The sequence below is a fragment of the Camponotus floridanus genome, unplaced genomic scaffold, assembly GCF_003227725.1.
Source record: "Camponotus floridanus strain SB8 unplaced genomic scaffold, Cflo_v7.5 scaffold72, whole genome shotgun sequence".
Taxonomy (NCBI): domain Eukaryota; kingdom Metazoa; phylum Arthropoda; class Insecta; order Hymenoptera; family Formicidae; genus Camponotus; species Camponotus floridanus.
The window spans coordinates 974,051-997,639 of record NW_020229841.1 but is presented as its reverse complement, the minus strand read 5'-3'; the positions used below and the strand labels follow the sequence as shown (position 1 = coordinate 997,639).

The following is a 23,589-nucleotide window of genomic DNA, read 5'->3' as shown; positions in this document are numbered from 1 at the left end:
CGTTTTGCCCCCCGCCTTCCGGTCACGTGCCCGGGCTCCACAACCCCTCGACCTATCGTTCCCTTTCGGTCTCTCTCGTATCGAGGTAGACACTCTTTTTCGTTCGGTTTCTTCCTTTTTTCCGAAGCCGTCGACTCAGATACTTCGGCACTCTCGTTCGGCTGCGGCATAATAAGTGGCAATACGTAAAAAATGTAAATGCGCTACGTATCGAGCGGGCACGCGCCTTTTAACGATCGTCTTTAAATTCACGGCGGGTTCGGCAAATGTTCCAACAGCGATTTTTATTAAGGAATTATATATAACTTTATACAAAAAAAATTATTCAATCTATTCAAGAGGAAAACGAAGAGAGGAGAGAGGGGTAGATGCAAGTTGTAAATGGAGAAAAAAAGTTGAAAAATTTGTCTCTTTCGTTTTTTACCATTCTCGTCTCGATTTTGACCGTAATACGTCAAAGTAACAACCGTGCGGCGAAACGAGAGGCTTGTTTTCCTGTTTTGTGCCGTCGCTTTTGGCGGCAATATGCGTTTCTTGCCTCGCTGCGGAGACTTAGCAGAACCGACAGATGTTAGTCGGACGGAAAAAGTAAAAAAGGAGTAACGCGGGGAAGAGATGGGGGATGAGCCTCCGTTGCTCGCACGACTGTCTGCGCGGTGTCGATTATCTTTTGTATTTATTTGGCCGGGCTTTTATTGCTCTCACTCCTCCTCCCCCTTCTCTATCTCTCCTCTTTCCCCGCCTTCTCCTCTCGCTCCTTTTCGTTCGACCGCGAAAGCACGTACGCGGGGCATACGAACGGACAGGAAGTCAGATAACCATCGACCCTTGTGCGCCTGGCGTCTTGGAGAAGCGAGCCCTTCGCGCTCAAAAAAGATTCCTTCTCTCGCATTATCTAAATCGTGACACTCGCATAAATGCGTGCTCGTACCATCGAAAATATTTATATCAAACACGAGCAATCTCCTTGAAGGCTGAAAGATTTTAACGTTATGTGTGACAAACGTTACATTTAAATTCGTGTCAGGAGTAAAAACAATCTGTTTTCTTTCAGCACATTCGCCAAAATCAAAACAAGTTATTATTATATTATTATATTTTCCGATTTGAATTTATATATTATTTATATTAATTATTAATTTATTACTTATATAATTTATATAATTTTAGAGAAAATCTTCGATGTATATGACAAGAATTGAAATATGCAGAATAATTATTTATGCAAGCATATTTTAAAATATTTATAAAAAAATCAAAAGCGAGAATAAAATTAAATGCAAGTTGTCTTATATATTTACTTTAAGATAGATTTTTAGTAAAATATTTTTTCACTAAATTGTAAGCTGAAATGGGTACATTATAATACGTATAAAGATCGAGTGCAAAAGTTTGATCATGTCGGTATATTAATATCTTGTTTTCATTTTCCATCAGCATCTTTATAAAACTATTATTATGTAATTTATAAATAAAGAGAACAATGTATTAATTAACGTAATAAATAATTTATATTACCCTACAAAACAATGTTAACGTCCTAATTTAAGCGCTAGTTTGAAAGATATGTATCTATAAATCGAGAAATCGCGATAAAATATGTACACCTTCGGGAAAACTTTCGACTGGAAAATCAACTTTAAATTATTCGAAAATAATCCGTAGATCAAAGTACCTTTACACACATACATATACACACGTACACGGTGCCTGTTGGGTAACCACGTGGCGCGTGCGTGTCAGCTGCGATACGAACGATGGTAACCCGGGTTCCTGTCAATGCCGGTCGTACGCGCGCAAAGGAGGCTGCTCGGACGGTTGCTAGTCGAGTTCTTCGTCGAGAGAGAGAGAGAGAGAAAGCGAGGAGGGAAAAGTGCAATGATGAAAAACCGACGTAGAAGAGAGCGGACCGACTCTCGGAGAGTCGACTGGCAAGATGGAGAAAAGTAAATGTATCGGCAAAGTGTATCGGCAGCGTACGCACAACCTGGCTACCTGCACCTAATCTAAATTTCTCGGTTCCTCCCATAGGGCCCGTCGGGGCCAGCACCCCGGAGCGATACACGCGCTGCTCCGCGAGGAAAAGGGAGGAGGGGGAGGGAGGGAAAAGGTGCACTAAGAAATCACTTCATCGAACGCCGCGGCAGATGCTCCTGCGAGGTGTAGGGAAAGAGGGCAGGTAGGGAGGGAGGAGAAAGGTACCGATTTTATTTTTTTCCTCTCTCTCTCTCTCTCTCTCTCTCTTTCTCTTTTTCTCCTTCTCTCGTGACACGCTTGCGCCGGGTTCGGGAGGACGCCGGGAAAAAGTGCATTAATTTTCCCGGGCCCGGGCGATCTGTACCAGATGTCCGTGGAGAAAGGAACGAACTTCGTATCCCATAAAACAGAGCTTACGGATGGGGTGTCTCGACCAAGACGAGTGGTTCTGCTACGAGAAGTCACGTGCCAAACTTTTGCGTTTTACCTTTTTAATATTTGAATATCAATCAAATTTTTTTCCCTCGAATTAAAATTCTAAAAGTAAAATCTGGTTCTATGATCTCGAACCTCGACAAGATTTTATTACTTTAATGCATTAATGAAATTTATTCGAGCAAAAATGCGATTTATTTGCGATTGTTCAAGATTGTGTATATGTTTCGAATTGAGAAATAATCAATTTAATAATTTTATCGTCAAATTAAAGTTGCGAATGTGGGATGCCTTTTGGATAAAAATATGGGAAAAGATTAATTTTCAGAATATGCGTCCGATAATTCTTTGTTAATGAAGTTTCTTATTTTAATTGTGACGTAATCGTTAATGAAGTTGAATGGCGCGTTGATAGATCGATTAGATATCGACGGTATATCGAGTTTTACAATTCACGGAGTACAATATGCAGAAAGCGGACGTGCCTACCCTCATCATTATCAATAGAGCTCATTAATTATGCACGAAGGTAGAATCGCGTGCTCGATACTAACAATCGCGATGGCGTACAAGGAGAAGATTACTAAGACTATAAGGTATACGTTCGATTATCCTGGAAGAAATATCAAAGCGATATTTTTTTGTCTTTTGAGAAAAACTGATATTCCATAATTACTGTAACTTAAGAATCTCTCGGCACCAATAAAATGTGTAAATCGTTTGTGTCCGAACAAACTTTGCTAATTGAATACGATTTCTGCATACTTTGATAAAATAATAGAGCAAATCTTAGTAAAATGTTGAAAATAATTTTGTTTAAATTCGATGTTATTTAAAAATTTATATTTTATGATATTACGAGATTAATAAAAAAATAGAAAATTTAAAGTCCAATGAATTGATGCAATAATATCAATTAAATTAATAATTTTGATGAAATTATCAGAATATTCCTCTATTTTGAATACTCTCCAAATTTTTATTATAAAATGTATCATTTTCTCGAAGATTCATAAATTATTAAGAATTCTAGCTTTATTTTCGCGGTCCCTGACGCGATACATTCGGCGAATTCACGGAACACACCGGAGGAAGACAACATTAGCAGGAGAGAGAAAAAAAGACGAAAGGTAAGAGGACGTAGACGTGGGAGGGGGAATAGCAAAATGCAAGAGGGAGATAGATAAATGGATAGAAAGAAAGAGAAAGAGGCCGAAGAAAACACATGCCGTGAAGGCTCGTGCCACGATCTAAGCCGTATCTCGCGAGCGCAGTTGCAGCTGCCTCTCCGCGGCACAAACCGCCCTGTCGAGAGCCCCCTTCCCCCTCTCGCCGCTCCCTCCACCCCTCCTCCTCCACCGTCCCATCCGTCCCGTCGCGTCGCGTTTCTCGACCTACAGGGCACCCACTGTGCGTCCTTAAAACGAGCTCTCCTTACGAGAGAGATGTCTATCTCCCTCTCTCTCTCTCTCTCTTTTTTTCCTTCTCCATCTCCCCCGAAACCCCCGCGCTCGCGCCACACGAGGTGCCGCACACTCGAAAGGTGGTTAAGACGCTTCGAGGGAGAGAGGACGGGACGCACTTCGCACCTGGACTCTACCTTGTGGCGCGTGCACAAACGCGAACGTGCACGGCACGTTCGCGGCCTCACTCCACCGCACCATGGCAATTAAGGACCTGCTGCGCGATTGTCTTCCATCGGGCTCTTCCAGGCCAGGGACCAACTGGTGATCTCCCCGCAATTGCCATCAACACTCGCGTATCGGGTAACCGAGTTTCTCCTCGAAATCAGACGGATATTTCGCCCCAAAGTGTGAATCCACCTGCATTTGGACGGAAAATAAAGATCCAGGAAAGAATAATGTTTGTAAAATAAATCCAAGCTGTAGAATAGGGTCCGCTTCGATTCTCAAAATCGGTCTTTTATTATGCGTTTACGCGATACGCTCGAGGCGACGTGCGTGCGATCGAGTTGAGAACCCGTTCTGCTGATGTATTTTGGCAGCAGAGTGGCGAACCGAAAAGAGAGAAAGAGAAATAAGGGTAAAAGAGGAAAAAAAGGACGCCAGAAGCGGCATGTCTGGCTGGACAAATTCGATCGTTGTCGGACGTTTGACGACTATTGGGCAGAGAGATATATTCAGTTACCGGGTTTAACGTAATATGATAACCAATCGCCTCGGTCCTGTTCCTCGAGGAAGGACTGGCCATTGAACCTCATCATTTAATGGATCTTCTCATCGAGTCGGTTTATCTACTATCTGAGAAATCCTTCTCTTGCTGAATGTCTCGAGGAAAATTTTCCAAAAGTTGTTTTTTTTTTTTCATCATATCGTAAGCAAAAAAACAACTTTTGGTTGGCAAAGATTTATTTTAGAATCAATATAAATATTTGATGCAATTAATGTCTAAATACATCATAATTTAAATTTATCACCATTAGTAATTTAATTTACATATATTATTAGCGAAGAAAATATATTATAATATCTAATGTATATTTTTGTTCAGCAAATTAGTTTTCAAAGGCAAATTTCCTTATTAGTGACGCTTTTCTTTCATTATAGCATTTCTCAGGTACTCTAAATGATACTCGAAATAATCGCTCAAAGTTTCTTTTGTCCTGTTTCTCAAACTTCTTTTATTTCTAAAGGCGGCTCTCAAATAGCACTCGTATCCACCATTCCTTAAGATGGTTTCTGATAAAAGATTCGAGATCCTTGGAGGTCCCGGAGGATGAAGTAGTCCGGATCTGTCATCGCAACAGAGAGAGAAAAACGATGGTAGAAAGAGACGGCGAAGGCTGAACACTTAGGTGCCGTCGTATTTAATGCATGTCAAAAGGCTTTCGTCGTCGTCGCGTTTCTCTCCGAGGAAAGTTCTTTAACGTTGTCCTAATCTACGGGACGCTCGCGAGGAAATAACCGATGAGAGATGTTGATCCTAGTATCATGACGGAATTGAAAAAAAAAATACTGCAAATTCGTCGATGTCGGCTTAACGCGAGAGAGAAAGAAAGAAATGGAGCACAAGATTCGATAGGCACGATATTAAACGAAATTCATCGGAAAATTGCTGAAATTATGCTTCTTTTCTAGAAGCGTTCATCATTTTTCTCACACGTCGTCTTATATCATTTATCATATAACAGATGTAGAATCAAAAGCTCTTTCAAGGATTGATTATTAATTGATGCATCCTACGCGAGGGTATTATTAGGCAAAATAACCTGATTATTTGTGTAAAAAAATCAAACACTGAAGAAATCTCATTAAGATGTACGTACTGACTACATTCACTCTTTCCTTTTTTAAAAATGCCCCTGTTCCGATCCTTGAATGAGGAGACTCGCGTCCGATATGACGAGATCGAGAGGAAAATCGGCCGCGTTGCAAGAATGCTCCTCGAATAGATCGTTATTGGGGGTCACGTAGATTACTTTAGGGGCGGGCGTCATTTCCGCGTGGGCGTGTGCCGCTCCGAGGGGGTGAAACGACAGGGGAAAACGACGAAAAGGACGATGAAGGGGAGCGTGATTATCTCCCTCGCGCTACTCTGGGATTAGACTCGTCGATCGCGCCAGACACGACAGCTGGAGTGGATTTTTGAAATTCCAGGTGGTGCCCATTTCCTACGATCTCTTTCGCTGAAATTACAGAACAATACCGATCTTCGCCCCGTTGCACTCTCGTTATCGATTTTTATCTCGCGTCGCATATTAACTACATGTTTTTAGAATAATAATAAGTATTTTTAATTCACTCAGCAGAATCGCCTCGACAGTCAATCAACGTCCTAATCCCGCTCGCGATAAATCTATAAAATACAGAAACGCGTCTTAGAAATTTACATAAGATTACAAATTAAACATTGAAATTTAAATGGAAGGGAAGGGGGAATAAAAACGCACGGGGCCATCGTTCGCGCGCGTGTTGGCGAGGGGTGGGTATAAATTCGCATCTCTTGAAGCTAGTGTTCCAAAGGAACGCTGGTCGTTGATCGCTGCAACTTTTTCTCCCTCTCTCTCCCTCTTTTTCTCCCTCTTCGTTGTTTTTCCCGTACGTTCACATCGGGCCGAAGGGCGCCCCAGAAGCGAGACCCAGAGGGTGCATCGGAATCGCAGAGGTCCGAGGGTAACAAACGCGAGTAAAATGGATAAAGGCTACACCTGGCCTCCGGATGGTCGACGGCGGCACGCGCTACTCCTCCTCTCTCCCTTCGCCTCTCTCCCTCCCCCCCTCTCTCTCTCTCTGTCTCTTTTTCATCACTCTTCTCTCTCCCCACGGATAAGTCTCGTTTCTACCCGAGTGTACACACCTGCCCCTCACCGACACGCATGCACGTTGTTACGGCGAGGGTCGTAAATGCACACGGATTACTCCCGGCGATGCCGGTGGTGCGGAGGATGTGGAGAGACAGGCAGCTAGCACTGCCGTAACCGGAGCATCGGGCACCCCAAGCCCTCGTTTCGGGGACGAGGATGACCACCGCCGACAGACGACCGATACTCATTTATCAATATTAGCAGTGGTATTGACACTTCACCAACAATGAAGGAGCGTACGCTTCTTTGAAATTATGAAAGTTACTTATGAATAATTTCATAACTTTAGAGCACCTTTTCATGCTGACGCTCATTTCAAAACACATTACGTGATTAAAAATAAATATATCCATTTTTGTCATTTTTTCGATAAATTTGTAAGTTTATCCGAGGAAATGGGGACTTTCGGAATAATTTTAAAAATGATGAAAAATTGTTTCTAATTTATTCATAATTGATGTTCGCAACGTCTAAGAAATGAAGAAAGAGAAAGAGAGGGAATGTTATAATTTATCGATTAATATTAATACTTCTTGACAAAGAAAAATATATATTGGTCTTGTTTTAAATGACTGGATCAGAAATATTTTCGCGTGGACATGGCATATCGCGCAAATCAAAATGGTTGTCGATACGCTGGAACAAATTGAATAGGCACGTGGAAGCTGCGATGGAGTTAGTTGAATGTATTGACTGCCGATAATAACTCTTTAGTTTTATCTATCGAACTACATTAATCTATTGCTGTAGTCTTATAAAAAATTAAAAAAAATTGTTCGACCTCGTTTAAAACTCGCTTTGACAAAGTAATCATACTCGTCATAGCATTTAATATATTCAAAAACGCATAACGACATGACATAATAAATAGAAAAATTTTCACTTTATATTGTGCAAAAATATAATATTTGCGTTTCGATAAATTTATGCTTCTTGCATCGTGTACAGATAATTTTCTCGTCATAAATCTCGAATGTTTTAATCGACATTTAAAGAAAAAAAATACACGGCCCTGCTGGGACCAGAAGAGACGAACGGGACAGACACAAAGCGAGAAGTTGCGCGAGAGAGCAAAGACCTAAAAGCCGGCTGCTGCCGGTGACGCGACTGTTTTCGTAGCTGTTTCCGTTGGCGCTACCCTCGCCGCAGCTTCCTCTTCGTTAACCTCGTCGATTCCTTAATCCCCCCTCCTCCCTTGGAACATCACATGGGAGAAATAACTGTGCGCATTTTTTCTCAAGATGTTACATCAACATATTTGACATTTTACGCGATTTTGAGCATCTTATCAAGATTTCCCTGTCAACTAAATGATATAATTTTTATATAATACAGTCTATGAGAAAAAAAAACAATATTCGTTTGCTTTTGTAAAGTGTAAATCTCGGTAAAAAAAGTCGAGGATGTTTCCACGAAGAAACCTGCAGAGCCATAATCAAGAGATCGTTATTAAAAGTTTACCAGCTTGCGTTTTCTACGTTATCTTGACACCGTTAATGAGGTGAGGGCCCTTTAATGACCATTTTCCGCGGCAGATGCAAGGGTAATAACGTCGTATTAAATACCGCTGCTCGTCTCGCGACAGTTCGAGGAGCTATTAACGTGCGACTTGCGTTGTACGCGAACCTCCGAACGGAGGAGAGAAAAAAGGAACGCGGCTAGAAGGTGTAGACGAAACGACCGGTAGAAGGAACGAGAGACTGATGGCAGATGGTAGGACGAAGGCGCGTGCCTCGACTAACTTTACGAGAGACCTGAAGATCCCCCTCAATGAGAGATAATTATAGATCACCGATATTTTTCCCAGTTCCTCACGTTTCCTTGCGCAATTTTCCTCAATTTTTCAATCAATCCTCGTGATTCGAGGAAGAATCCTCGAAGGATGACCCCGTTTCCTTCTCCTTCCTGCATCTGCGATTTCTGAAAAAGCAATCCTTGGCAACAGGAGCCATTGTACGGGCGCGACATGCGATATATCGACGAGCAACTATTTTTCACGCACCATGGCCCATGGTAAATACGCATTATTTGCGCATGCAAACATATCGACACACGCGGTGTGCAACATTTACACAATGTGCTAAAAAATTCGCAGCGGCCATTGCGCTCCGTTTCGTTGCTTTACGTCGCGCAATATCATGCAATCGTGGTGCGATTAAAGGTGACGTCACCGAGTCGTAACCTTCCCGCGATCTCTGCCCTTAAAGAAAAAAACGAGTCGGGGGTCTCGTCGAGGTGCAAAATATCAGAATCGCCGGATAATCATGCCGGAGAATTAATCTATCGGCCATTATCGTGGACACGTTTCCTTTAAGCTCGATTTCCAATGGCCGGATGCTTATTTTTTGCTAATTGATTGCTCGACGTCATAATAAAATTGCGCGAATAATACAAAACGGGTTTACAGCGATTCCAAGGAATCACTGTAAACAACAACAACGAGCGCTCGTTACATCATTTCCGGCTCTCTTTCTCGAAATCAACAGCAGCTATTTATATAATGGACAAACTCATGCGACAAATAAATAAATAAATAAACAAACAAATGACGTTCCGTAATGGATAGTCGTCAATTTCTCATCGGGTAACGATGTTGCAAATGAAAAGCGGGAGCGAACAACAATCAGCAACGAGGCGCAGAAAAAGCGGGGGCAGGGGATGGAGCGGAGGGGGAGGAGGATGGCGATTGGAAAATCGTGCCATCTGGCCGAAAGCTGTGTTCACACCGAACAATGTCCGTATTATCTGTTCTACGCAGCGGCAATAGAGGCACGACATGGCAAATATTCGACCCAGTCATCGTCGAACCAAATTCGTCGCTTCTGGCTGGTCGCATCGCATCATCAACAAGCGCAAATCGAATTCGTGGCGTGCACGTTAGAGGGTCGTAATCTGCGATAAAGGACTGGTTGGTGGTCGTGTGCGGCGTATATTACGATTTACGGCGATTTACAACAAAATTAGAATTTCGACAACGTGCAACGTCGTGGATAAAATCGTGCGGCGATATTTTTTAAAATAGCACGGTTCCTTTTATATTTAGGAGAAAAATTACTCGCGAGCGTATAATAGTTGGTAAATTGCACGAGAGAGGAATTAATGTAATAAGTATGGATAAAAAGTTAAATAAATAAAAAGCCTTGGGCGCGGATTAAATTTACATAAGTGACTTTTACGTAACTTACGGATTCGTAGGGGATGAAAGCTCTAAAGCTCTCTCTGGCAAGCTATTGAATTTCAACAAACCAAAGAGCGAAAATAAGTTTCACTCAGTCTCTCTAATAGTGCCATTAAAATAAAATTGTGTAAATGATAAGGAAAGGTTCAAAAGGTTAGAGAGGATAAAATAAAGAGGGAAAGGTAAAAGTCAAGCTAATGCGAATAGTATGAAAATATTTCATTATTAATAGTATAGTAAAAATCCCAATATTTTTTTGACTCTTTCATCCTTTTCATTTTTAAGCTTCATAATATATATTTAAATTGAAAAATAAATATGAAAAATATGTTTGCAACTATATATTTTTTTCTCGAAAAATTTTAATGTAAAAGTGAAAAAATTCAAAATTTCACGATTTAAAAAAAAACATAATAATAATAAAATCATAAAATCTCGATAGATTAATAATCGCTTCTTTTAATTTTTCCAATGGAAAAGAGAATTTCTATATTTTTCTATCGCGCTTATCTGCGACAAACAACAATCCTGATAAAGGGGAGGAGCAGATGTGAGAATAAATATAGCGAAAAAGAAGGAACACACACGCGCGGACAAAGGAAAGAGAGTAGGAGCGTAGCAGTAGGAAGTCGGAAATGTGTCGAAATACCAGAACTCGTTAAAGTATCTCGCGCCCACACGCTTCGGTCCACTTTCGGCGACGAGTCGCGTCGTCCTCGTCGCTATCGTCGTCGTCGTTGTCGTCGTCGTCGTCGTCGTCGTCTAGACTCCTTGCAGACATGACCTAAGGCCTGGATTAATTTTAGCAGTATTTTGTTTCGTCTGCCGGTCGATGTCGTACCGACACCGAGACACCGGCCGAACTACCATCCGGACAAACCCGTCGAGCCGGCCCCCCCCCGACGTCCCTCTCCCCTTTAACCCGTTCGGTATTCCGAAATATTTCCCATGCACACGCATCGCGCGCGTTTCACGGAACTGCGTCGCGACGCCGAGAGAGTCGGTTAACCGATAACTTAACGACTTTACTCGGCCCGTCAATCCTCGTTTCTCGGAACGTGGATCGTCTCGATATTATTGCGGATTAATTGGACCGAATGAATTGGGCGTAACGCGTTTTAACGAGAACAAAGGATCCCGCGTTTGGCGATAAATTTAGCTCGGCTCAGGACGAAAGCGGCGAATTTGACTTGTGTCATCTGATGTATATAATCGAGGTAAACATAGAGTTAAAGTCAAACGGTCGCGTGAAGCGACGCGAGTAAAGATCAAAGTGTCAAGAGGATGCGCCCGACGCGCCTTCGGAATAAAGAGATATTGCCACGGGGTTTAATATTAGCTCGCCGTTAATTCTTAATATGCGCACGATAAAGCGAGTTTAATAACGCGTGTTTCACGGTTATTCACAAAAGAAGCACGTTCCTCTCTCATCGAGAATATGTATCGTCAACACGTGAGAACACTCGGTCTTCGCGTTCTCGTCTTCGGGCTCGTTTACACCGGAAGAAACTACACGGTTACACGTGGAATCCCGTAAGCGCACGTAATTCGCGCACCTTGTCCCTTACCGTGGGTAATCGGAAACCCTCCGAGAACGTGTGAGTGATTACGAAACGCGCCTCCTTTAATTACACGCTGCACAAGACTAGAGCAATCGGCGATATACAGCTACCAGCTATAAGAAATATCTCGTTTCTCGGAAAGCAAATCCAGTTTCATCGATTTATATCGGCAAATATCATAAATAAATATAGAAAAAATATAGAAAAGAGAAAACAAAAAAATATAAATATAAGTATCAATATATATATATATATATATATATATATATATATATATATATATATATAGGGTGTTTCCTAATAAGTGCGAAATTTTAAGATTCTTTGTCGAAAATTAAGTGGAATTTTTCATATAAACATATACTCCCACATCCTCCCCTGTGGAATTATCCTCCTCCAAAAATGGGGATAAAAAAATTAAGTTCTTATTTTTTTCTCAAATTTAAAACAAGTTAAAGAAATGAAATTAAGTGGATATTTTCTACTAGTAAAAAGGTTATTTATTAATATTTTTTCAGCCGTATGTATTGTTATAACGGGATGAAACTAACAATCCCTATTCAATTTTTTATTAGAACTTTTTAATGTTTATATAAAAAAGCCCCCTTAATTTTCGACAAAAAATCATTTCCTAAAATTGTTCGCACTTATTAAAAGACATCCTGTATGTATATATATATATATATATATATATATATATATATATATATATATATATATAAACGAAATGTATATCTTATATATTCAAGTACACTTGAAAAATATATTCAAATATAAATCATTTAATTTTCGTTGGATATTAATAATTGGTTCGATGTTAATAATTCGCTAAATTTATTTCCTTTTATCGTAGATGCGTGCTGTATGAAAAGATTATAAATTTTACGCGGATAATGAATGAACTACCTGAACATCTTTCCGAATATCTTACGCAGATCCTTTCGCGGAAGGCTCTCGATTATGTTCGATCGCTCGTATGCTAATGTAACTCGGTACGGCATCTCGTGCATCGGCTACAATTTGCAAAAAAGCAACGGTAGTTTTAACGACTGGGGCGGCACGCTATTTCCGCTTTTTGCCTAGGTCCACTTAACCGCAAGGCGAATCGAAAATCCTTCTACCGTACAAGATTTATATTTTTCCTGCAGTTACGCGTAATAATTCCTGGAATTTTTAATAAGGACACGGGGATTTTTATCGCGATAATCCAGCCGGTAAAATACTCCAAGGTTTAAGATGAAACAATTATTTCAAAATTGCTCGAAATATTATTTTGCTAATTTTTATCAAATATTCACACATTTAGAATGTGTCCAGTATGCAATACACGACCACTTCTTTATTTCTAAGAAAAAAATCTTGTGAAAATGTTATAAAAATTTACACATGCCATGCGATTATTTGTAAAATGAATATAAAAAATGTGTGCATCTTTTAATTTATCCGACACTTTTACAAATCTCCTAACTCTTCAATTTTACAATAACGATAACGCTGACCTCGTAAATGCTCGCGTATGCTTGTTTCAAAGTTCGCTCATCCGCGACGTGTTCCGAACGAAGACAAATGAAGAAAACGACAGAGCGAGAAGGGAAGAGAGAGAGACAGATAGGGGAAGGGACGTTACAAAGGATACCGCAAAAGAGACGGAAGGGAGGCAGGGGGAGAGGGTGAGGACAGTCGCGCGCGTACGGGAAAAGAGAGCGAGAAAGAGAGAGGGAGAGGCCGGATGACGTTGACCTCAAACGAGGCGCCCGGCAGCTGAAACGGGGGAGGGGGCGCAGGAAGGGAGAACGCGACGCCGCGCGCCGCGACGCTGACGCACCGCGTATATTTGGCCGATCCGCTCGCAACGTCCGAATCGTACGGTGCGTGCATAGCACCTCTTCTTCTTCTTCGTCTTCTTCTTCCTCTCGGTAATAGGTAGGTAGATAGGTAATACCGTTTCGAACGAGTTCTGTCTGCCCGCGATACGAGCCGTCTGGCGGAGGAAGAGCGCGAGGACTGAAAATAGGCATTTGGGGAAACTTGGGGAAAATACGGCGCTCCTAAACCAGAGAGAGAGAAAGAGAGGGTTCGTTAAACTCTCTGGCAGTGGAAGCTGCGGAAAAGGGCGGAACGATTCTCGAGCGCACATTACTCGAGCGCAATTTCGTTAGAACCCCCTTTATGCGAATATACGTCGTCCTGTACGTTTTGTTCTTCGCCGAATCTTGCTCGTCATGGGATAAACTGTAAATTGCTAGAAATTGCTGGGTATTTTCTAAAGATATCGTGCTTCAGTTAAATTTCCAATTTTTTTAGGGGTTAATTTAAAAAAAAAACATTTTTATAAGTGGAACTTTATAAGTAGCAACTTGAGAACTACTTGAAAGTTCTACTCAACTCTCCTGACGAAATAATTTAATAATTATGGGTATCTTTTAGAAATATCTTCAGCTAATTTCCACTTGAATAATAATTTTTTATAGGATTTTTTAGATTTAATTTAAGAAAAATGATTATTTAAAAGATTATTTTTTATAAACGGATATATGAAAGCTCTATGTAACTATCGAAAGTTCTATTTAACTTCCGACTAAATAACTTAATAACATGCTAATATCTATTATTTTTTAATCACATGTACAACCATCTACACTGCATCTTTTAATCTGTAGCTAATCGAACGGAATGAGATTTAATCACCGTATTCGATTAATGTAATAATAATTCTGAAATTCTATAAATTAATAATGAATTAATAATCTATCTACTCATACATTATGAAATTACTGTGTACATTTTACTCAGCATTTTACTTGGTGTAATTGAATATATAACGATACTATAAATATTTCCAGGCCTAAAAAGAACTGCTGGGCCAGCATCGAGTGAATTATTTATTTTTATTATATATGTAATTGCGAGAGGCAAAGAGAGAAATCGAGTAGGTGAAGCGCAAAATAATGACGGGCAAAGCGAAAGATAAAAATGCTCTTGTTGCATAGCTTATAACACTTGGACTCAATCTTCTCTATTCGAGTTTAAAGACTGATCGGCAGCGATCTCTCGCACAATGTATGACGTACTCTTGCTTTATCCATGCGAGCATCAGGATCGCTGAGAGAAAGCTCCGTGTCTGCGTGTATACGTTTGTCTTATGCTGAGTTATACGGCCAATACTTGTACTCTTTTCCGTATATAAGGGTTTGCCAAAGCGAGAGGAATGTAATGATGTATGACATATAGACGAACTTAAACGGGCGATAATAACAGAAGAATGTGAGTGGGTATTCTACTCACCGATTGAAGCTGGTTTCCGAGGTGGCGTGTTGCTGCAGCCGGCTGATCTGGAAGAGCTGCTCGTCTCCTCCGCCCTCGTCACCTCCGCCCCCGTCCCCGACGCAGTCCCAAACTTCGCTGGATTCGCCGGATCTCTCATTACTGTCACTGACCTCCTCGTCGTCCTCGGCTTCCATTGCTGCACATTCGATAAATCCAGGATTAGCGAGTAGAAATAGAAATTATTGCTGTTTAACGAGACCATAATATATTATATTAAATCTTTTAGTAATGATTAAATGTCTTATTTTTAAATAAACGAGTTTTACGATACGTCATAGACTAAATTTGTGACTTTAGTTTGTCATTCAATTTTAATATGGATTTATTTCTAAATAAAAATTGTAATCAGAATCTTAATGAGTTCGGATTCTTATGCGTACAGATATATAAAAGTAATTTCTACGCTTAATTGTAACTATTGTCACGGATGATTTCCGTAAGTCTGCCGTCGGATAGACAAAGTCGGGATCAGGGAAGGCGAGACAGAAAGAGAGAACGCGATTAATTCATGTTAAAATAAAATAAAATTTATTATGTGTCTATTATTTGTGCGTTGTGCAAAGCAGTCTTAATTTCCTATAAAAAGAGTGATATAAAAAATTGTAATGCGCCAATTAAGAATAAAAATTTTACAAGTTTAAATAAAAATATTTTAATTTGAAACATTGTTGCGCAAAAATAGTTAATTTTCTAAAATAATAATACTAAATTATAAAATATTGAAAATTAAAAATTTGTCTAAAAATGGAAAACTGAATTAATATAAAATAAAAAGTATTTTAATTAAGACAATTTGGCGCTGCCAATTTTACTAACATATTATTTAGCTTAGCAGGAATTATTTATATGAAACATTATTTATTTAACGTTCGGTTTAATTGATAAATTTAATTGTTTAGTTAATAAAAATTTAGTGAATTTAGTAACTCATGTAATGCATTTTTATGAATAACTTGGTTCGTTAAAAAATAGCAATAATTATATAAACAAATAACATATTTTATAAATATTTCTTATATACAATTCTTTCTATTTTTCAATAAACCAAGTTATTCGTAAAAAAATATGTATTAATATGAATTATCTTACTCAGCAATACTAAATTATAGCAAATTATTGCTATACTACCACCGTCACTACACAATTGCCACGCATTTTACGCAAAGTTGATAATTTTGAATTCATAGATAAAGGTGTTAAAAAGTGTTAAAAATGCGATAATAACAGCTGATCGCACATAATCGCACCGTTTGCGCATTTACATGTGTTGTATACGAATATACAATACTACTACACATCTATACACGTGTAACGATGACGGTGATGATAACAATGACAATATCGTTACTTGAAAGAAAAATTCCAATACTTATATTTCGACTTTGCGTCATTTTCTCCGTTCACGATACATAGAAGAAAAAACTAAAGACACTTAGCATGTAATTCAAAGCAAAGATTAAGCTTAGGAAGAATTCGATCCGTTGCATTATTAAGGTTCGATAATCCAAGGTACTCTCAAACTCGCTTTGCTGCGCGTGACACCACCGTGTCTCTTGATCTTCAATATTAAGATGATTTCGCGAGGAAACGTCGCTTCGACGAGAGCAACTCGTCGGAGGTAGCTCTCCTCTCCACCTCGAGAAATATATTCGACGTTATGGACGGTCGGATGCAAAACGCCACGAGAGATCTCGGGGGAATCGGAGTGCTCTCCAATCCGACGATTTCGCTAAAGGATTCTTGCCCAATCTGTCAAGAACCGAGAGGACCGAGGAAGAGTGCTCTCCACCCTGTGTCTCGATTCGAGGGCTTCTCGGGAAACGGTTCTTTGCGATCTACCAGCGAGAGATGACCGTTCGCGAGTGTCAATCGTTGTGTCGTTTTACGTCACCGAAGATTCTTTTTATACGCGAGTAATTAATCCGACGTGATCGAAAATTATCCCCACCGAGTGGTAAAGGGGTGTGAAAGGATGGAGATTGCTCGGGACAGTTTTTATTTTTCGAAAAATAAATAATAAAAATAAATAACTAATAAAAATAAAATAAATAATAATAAATATCCTCGAGAAGAAATTTCGCGACGAAACAATCTGTCGAAGGAACGATCAGTTTGCAACAAATCGTTGGTCGTATTGACCTCGAGAGAATTAATCGAATCGATCGTAGACAGATCGTTCGCTCGTAATTCGATTTCTTTTTGTCCCACGAAAGGGACGAAGCGACGGAAGGGGTTGGTGGATGTAACAAGTACGGTGGCAGCGACAGGTGGTGCGATAGCAGCGAGGAAACGATTCAAAGGAAAAGATATCACGGACATCTCCGAGACTTTGAACGAGCTCGTCCCTACTTACATTACGTCTCTTCGCTCCTCTACGATATGCTCCATCTCGTTCTTCGATTTTCCTCATCTTTTAAATTTCCTCGCTATTAATACGGATTTGTCTATCGATCCTTTTTTCTAATATTTAACTAAAGAACCACGAAGAGCAACAAACTAAATAATTAACGTTTACTTTTGTAGCTCATGATTATCGATATATTTCATATTTTTTTACAAATCACGATCTTTGACAGATAAATAAATTTACTAATATTTAAAGTAGGATATTATTACTTCAAATTTTTACTCATGTTTTATAAATCTTTCGTACGTAAAATTACATAATAATAGCAATGGAAAGGAAGATATACGTTGGTAGTATCATGCTATTATTACTTTTAATGACATACTTGTCAAAATAATACGAGGATAATTTCGATAAATTCATTCTGACATTATAAAGGAATGAATGTTGTATTACAATACAATGATTGACACAAAGAATAATTTCGCAGATAAAATACAGATTTTAAATTTAATGAATACTGCAGGCTACATATTCTTTAAATGAGTAATAATTGCACGATTTACCTCATAATTTCGCATCCAGTATTTCATCGAGATATGAATTATTTTCACAATTGAAGCGATCCTTCCCTTCTTACAATATCTTTAAATGTGTAAAACCCGTATGAGTCGTTTCTCTATAAATCGGCGGAATCGAAAAAGAAATAAAGATAAAAAGAATCCGAACTCTCTCTATATGAAAAAGAATTTCGGAAGGCGAATCGATATATATCGATTTTATTTGAAAATTTTGGCCAGCCGATGATAAATTACTTCTTTTATCACGAGATTTAATCGAATAAAGGGAAGATTTAAAGAGAGGATTGTATTATTACTACTACTTCTTCAATTTACAATGAATATTCTTTTTGAAATTATCTCTTTCGTATCGTTTAACACGTCCTCTGATTAATTCTCTCATTGCTAAATGGAGAATAAAAACTGACTTTAAGAATTTATTTAAATTACGTTCAATGCCTCATACATGTCCAAATACATTTTTTTTCTATATCGCGATACGAGATAGGAAACATTTCTTCGGCATTCTTATTTTTTTTTTCACAATATTACTTCATCCAGTTTATTCCGTCAAATTCTAAACAACTTCAAACGAATATTTATCGATTTTATAATAATCATGTAGTAATCGTAATAATCGTGTAAGTATTTTATATCGTTATGGAAAGAATATTACAAGTTTCGTAATAACTAGCAGTATTTTTTAGTTAAAAAATATTACCGTTATAAGCAGTTACAAAGAATTCCAAAACTCTATTCTTGTACTGATTGTATCTTTCCATCTTGAGAGATCGGAGAAAACTGACAACTATGAGTGTGTATCATAACAAGTACGTAGGTCATGTAAATAATTTCTCTCACATAAAAGCGTCTTCTTATACGAGTAATACAATAACAAGTACAATAACAAGCGTCAATGACACACATAGCGTACACAATGCTCTTTCTCTTTCCCTCTATATTTTCATATTCAACATTATCTGTACAATAAGTTAAGATTTATATCTATATGTTTGTCTTTTCGAATGTTTGTTATACGATATTTTATATGCATAATAAATGTTTAATATTTACATAAAATGTATATTTAATTGTAAGTGTAAATTTAATTCTCAATGAATAAATAAATTATATATCTCGCATGTTTTTTTGTTAAATATTTTCTGCTTCAAAATAATGTTCATCTTTGATTGGAAAACTTATTTGGCAAGAATCGATTTGTAGATTGTGTCTTTGTAGATATTGTCCGCATTTTTATGAATTTTTGGAAAATGTCCGGTACGAATTAATTCCTTTAAATATTATTTTATAAGGATATATTCAGAAAAATGTATTTTTAAATAGAAATTTGCAATGCATATGTCTTCGTCTACAAAATACTAAATATATTTGATGTACGAATCAAAGAAATTGTCATTTTCCCATAAAACCGTGTATGTGAACGCGTAGGAAACCGAAGGCACCACCTTATGCGCTATCACGCTTTCTCCCTATCTGTGTCTCTCTCTAGATTTCCCTCTCTCCTGCGACCTTCGGAAAGTTCTCTCCCCTTTGCTCCATTCGTATTAGGCGCCACGATTGGGCGCCAAATGACGGCGACCACGACTATGAGGGGTGCCAGAGGGATGAAGATCGCGGCACGCGAAGGGGGAGATGCGGGCTAGAGCAAGAGAATGAAGGAGAGAAAGTACGAGAGCGAGGGAGAGAGGCTGATGGGGAAAAGGGGATGAACGAGAGGGAACGAGAAAGACGGGGAATGTGTGGAGAGAGCAGAGGGGCGTGGCAAGATGAATGATCGCAAGACGCGGGAGTATTGATCTCGGGAACTGTACTCTCTCTCAGCGGAGTCTCTATCTTTCTCTCTCTCTCTCTCTCTCTCGCTCTCTCCTCTCTTCTTCGTGTACGGTATATCTTCTCCCCTCGCCTACCGCGGTCTCCTCTCTTTCGTCCTTGCCTCGTCCGTTCTATCTCGAGTTCTCTCTCCCGAGGCTTCGCACCCCTGTACCGGGGGTTGGGTGCCACGGCGGTTGGGTTCAGGGTCATGCGTGCACCCATCTTCCTCTCTCTTTCTCTCGCCGGCTTCTCCATCTCTATCTCGTTCCGTCCGTCCGTCCTTCCTTCCTTCCTCCGGCGAGGGAGAGGTCGTCCCCGTCTGGATCGAAGCCGAAGAACCTGAGGAAGACCCTTCTCTCGCTACATCCAGACTGCCTACCGGCGACCAGTTCTATGACCATCGAGGCCTACGACATCTTCGTCGTTTGGTAACCGAATAACGCAGTTTTTCGGTTAAAATGTCCTTATATCCGTGAAAGAGTAGCTTCCGCAAATATCAGAAATCCCGGGAGAAATTATTACAAGCCAGGAGAAAACCGTTCGTATAGTTTTAAATTATAGTTGTTCATGTTTATATCATATAAATTTGATATTATAACTGTATCATGATAAAGTCAAATATGAATAATTTAATCCATAATTCAGATAAAAAATCATGCATAAAAAAACTTGACAATATCATGTATGCATTATATGTAGAAAGTTATTATTATTACGGCGAACATGCAAACTAGTGAAAAAATAATGTACTAATGAAAAAATAATTTACTCTCTTCACAAAGCATCGCGTATCACAAATTGTCATAAGAGGAATTAACGCAGTCTACCATTCGTTGTTAGTAATAGTCAAAGCACGAGGTAGACGAAGAGCGAGTCCGACAAACGTGACAGTTTCACGAAAAGTAATTACTGCCCTCTTATTCTGCAGTTATTACGATGAAACCGCATCCGAAAGGAAGCCATCCACCGAGCACCTTCATTATTTTTATAAAACGTAGAAATGTAGCTCAAGGATGTAGATTAATATTTTCTCCGTAGTTGAGCGCTTTGTAATGGAGATGGCATTTTATCGAACCGGTGATTACCATTTTAATTACAATCTTCTCATGTCATGCGACGCGAGCAATGATCTGGCTTGTACAGTTTCCAGACGTTCCCTGAGAAAATAGACTCTCGTGCATCTATATATCGTAAATTTTCGGCAAATGATTTAGATCTAGAGATCAAAACTGATATCATTTCCAAACTCTTCAATTTATAATAGCTATCGATGAAGAAAAATTGTATCTATCTTACTCCAATTATTATATTTTCATTATTGTCATAAAATAGAATTATTTTCGTAGTATCTAATTTTGCGAGATTTTATTTAACGTAATTACAGATTTTATTTTAATTTTTGCTTAGAGAGCATCTCTGCGAAATCGTCTTCAGGTTCGAAAAAAAGATTCAAGCTCGGCTACATCAGGTTACATCGAAACTTACGAGCGACTGGCGACATCGTATTTCTACAATTTCCAAACTCTTCAATTTATAATAGCTATCAATGGAGAAAAATCATATCTTCCTCCAATTATTATTAAATTTGACTTATTGTATTTTCGTTATCGTTTTCATAAAATAGAATTATTTTCGTAGCATCTAATTTTGCGAGATTTTATTTAACGTAATTACAGATTTTATTTTAATTTTTCTTAGAGAGCATCTCTGCGAAATCGTCTTCAGGTTCGAAAAAAAGATTCAAGCTCGGCTACATCAGGTTACATCGAAACTTACGAGCGACTGGCGACATCGTATTTCTACAATTTCCAAACTCTTCAATTTATAATAGCTATCAATGGAGAAAAATCATATCTTCCTCCAATTATTATTAAATTTGACTTATTGTATTTTCGTTATCGTTTTCATAAAATAGAATTATTTTCGTAGCATCTAATTTTGCGAGATTTTATTTAACGTAATTACAGATTTTATTTTAATTTTTCTTAGAGAGAATCTCTGCGAAATCGTCTTTAGATTCGAAAAAAGATTCAAGCTCGGCTTACATGCGGGAAACTTACGAGCGAGTGGCGACATCATATTTCTACCTGATCGAGTATATTTGAGCGTATTTACGGAAGAATCGTTGAAGGAAGTAGCTTGGCGTCACATTACAATGTTGGGCATTTCTTGCTCGCATGATTCGTGATTACCCGCGAAGGCATATAATCAGGAAGTGCGCGGCAAATATTTCCCTTCCTCACGAAACTGGATGGGTGTCGCCACAATGTATCGTAATGACAGGTGGATACTAAGTACCATGATAATCATAGGTTAAACGAAGAACGGACAGTTGGCGAGCGAAAGTCTCTCCTCTTTCTCTCTCACTCTCGTGAAGTACTTCTTACGCGTTTGACTTCGCTCTTTCCGCTGAAAAGCTCATGTGTGCACCAAGGAAGGTATCGATGCAGCGGCTCGATGGCGGAACATTTATTATTCAGACGACGTAGAGCGTATTCTCCCCAGTAGTCTCTCTCTGTCTCTCTCCCTGTACATCGGCGAATGATAAAATAAAGTGGCTCTTGTAGCTACACCGTAGCGAATACCGACGAGTGTAAGTCGTCATCGACAACGAGCTCTCGTGCGTTGACTTACGTCAATTTAGAAAAGGAGGTTTTTAGATCGTGGCGCTGCATGACTTATTCACGCGACTTGTTCGCGTCGTAGCTTGTTGCCTCTACCTAAGGCAAGGCGCCTAATGTCCTTATATTAACTGTGCATAGGAGACAAACGTGTATTTTACAAGGCACGTAAAGATACGTGGCGGTAGACACGATTATATTAGATGACACGTGCGCGTTTCAAGCGTACTTTTCTCTCATATTATTCCCGGCGAGTAAAACTTTCCGCGCGATTATGCGCGCAAATTACAGATGATTCCACCATACGATCAGAATCGTGCTAATTGCTACAAGTTTGCGGGAGTGGTCTCATTTATGCAATATTAATTGCATTCCGACAGTAGAGTCATGACGTCAATCATCGCCATTCCGGTTGATCGAATTTCACGGTAAGGTCTATGTATGCGGTATTAATGTCATTCCTAGAGACACGTTCAATCTTTTATTCGGAAAACACATTGTTTGAAAGGGATGCTTTAGAGAAAAATCTCAATAATATACCCATTCGTGATAGAATGAGCGGAGGGAATTATGTAAAATTAATCTTGTTTAAATACTTGACAAGGTGACAGTATGAGAAAATTCGATGTCATAAATTATGATCGTATAAAGTTAAATTTAACGGTGAATAAAAAAATTAAAATGTACACGCGCATATACGGGAAATTAAATCTTCAATAATAAACAATGCGCATCGTTGGATATTTCACGTGTTAAAGGATTTTATACAGGTTTTCCTCTCTAGCAACTTTTTCAATTTTATCACAAATATATACACTTTATCTAATATACAGAAGAGAGACGAAATCGATACAAGCGAATTTCGAGTCATAAACCGTATCTAAATATATATTTAAAAAATCATTTTACCGCGTATCTTATAAAAAAAATTATTATTTTTATATTAATCTAAATTTTCTTATTAACATGAAAATAAGAAACATGCGATGGATTCAGTCGATCTCTCTCCAAGTGCGTGATTTAGTTGAACCATATGCTACAAATCTCTTTTTAAAGCTTCATCCATATTTATTAAAATCGATGCAATTGTCTTATCTTTAGAGGATAAAACATTTCAAAATTCCCTATTAAATGTAGTTGATCGAATTATTATTAAAATTAAATGCTTAATAAAAAAATATATATATATATTTAACGAATGCAAAAATATTTTATCACTTTGTCTAAATTTAAACTGTAATTACGGTATTCCTCGATTGTAAAATTGTTGCTCATCGGTTATGATTTTAAATTTTCCGACACGGATTTGTTTAACTTCCGGGAACTTGTTTTTTTGGCAGTTCAATTGAAAACGAGAGTGAGCGATGTGGAACAATATTGTATAAAATCAACTATTTTTTTATCTTCGGCATCAGATGAAGCGAT

At 38.7% G+C, this 23,589-nt stretch overlaps 1 protein-coding gene across 3 annotated transcripts in view; it reads right to left on the bottom strand.

The window, feature by feature from the left end:
• Positions 1 to 23,589, bottom strand: part of LOC105248659 (serine/threonine-protein phosphatase 4 regulatory subunit 1) — a 132,617-nt gene that overhangs the window by 87,499 nt on the left and 21,529 nt on the right. For 2 of the 3 annotated variants that reach the window (XM_011253576.3, XM_011253574.3), the window contains one exon: positions 14,762 to 14,939. In XM_011253576.3, the coding sequence (XP_011251878.1) occupies positions 14,762 to 14,939 (178 nt within the window). Of the gene's footprint in view, positions 1 to 14,761; positions 14,940 to 18,431; positions 18,501 to 23,589 lie in introns of those variants that run through there. The other variant, XM_011253575.2, reaches the window with a different exon arrangement.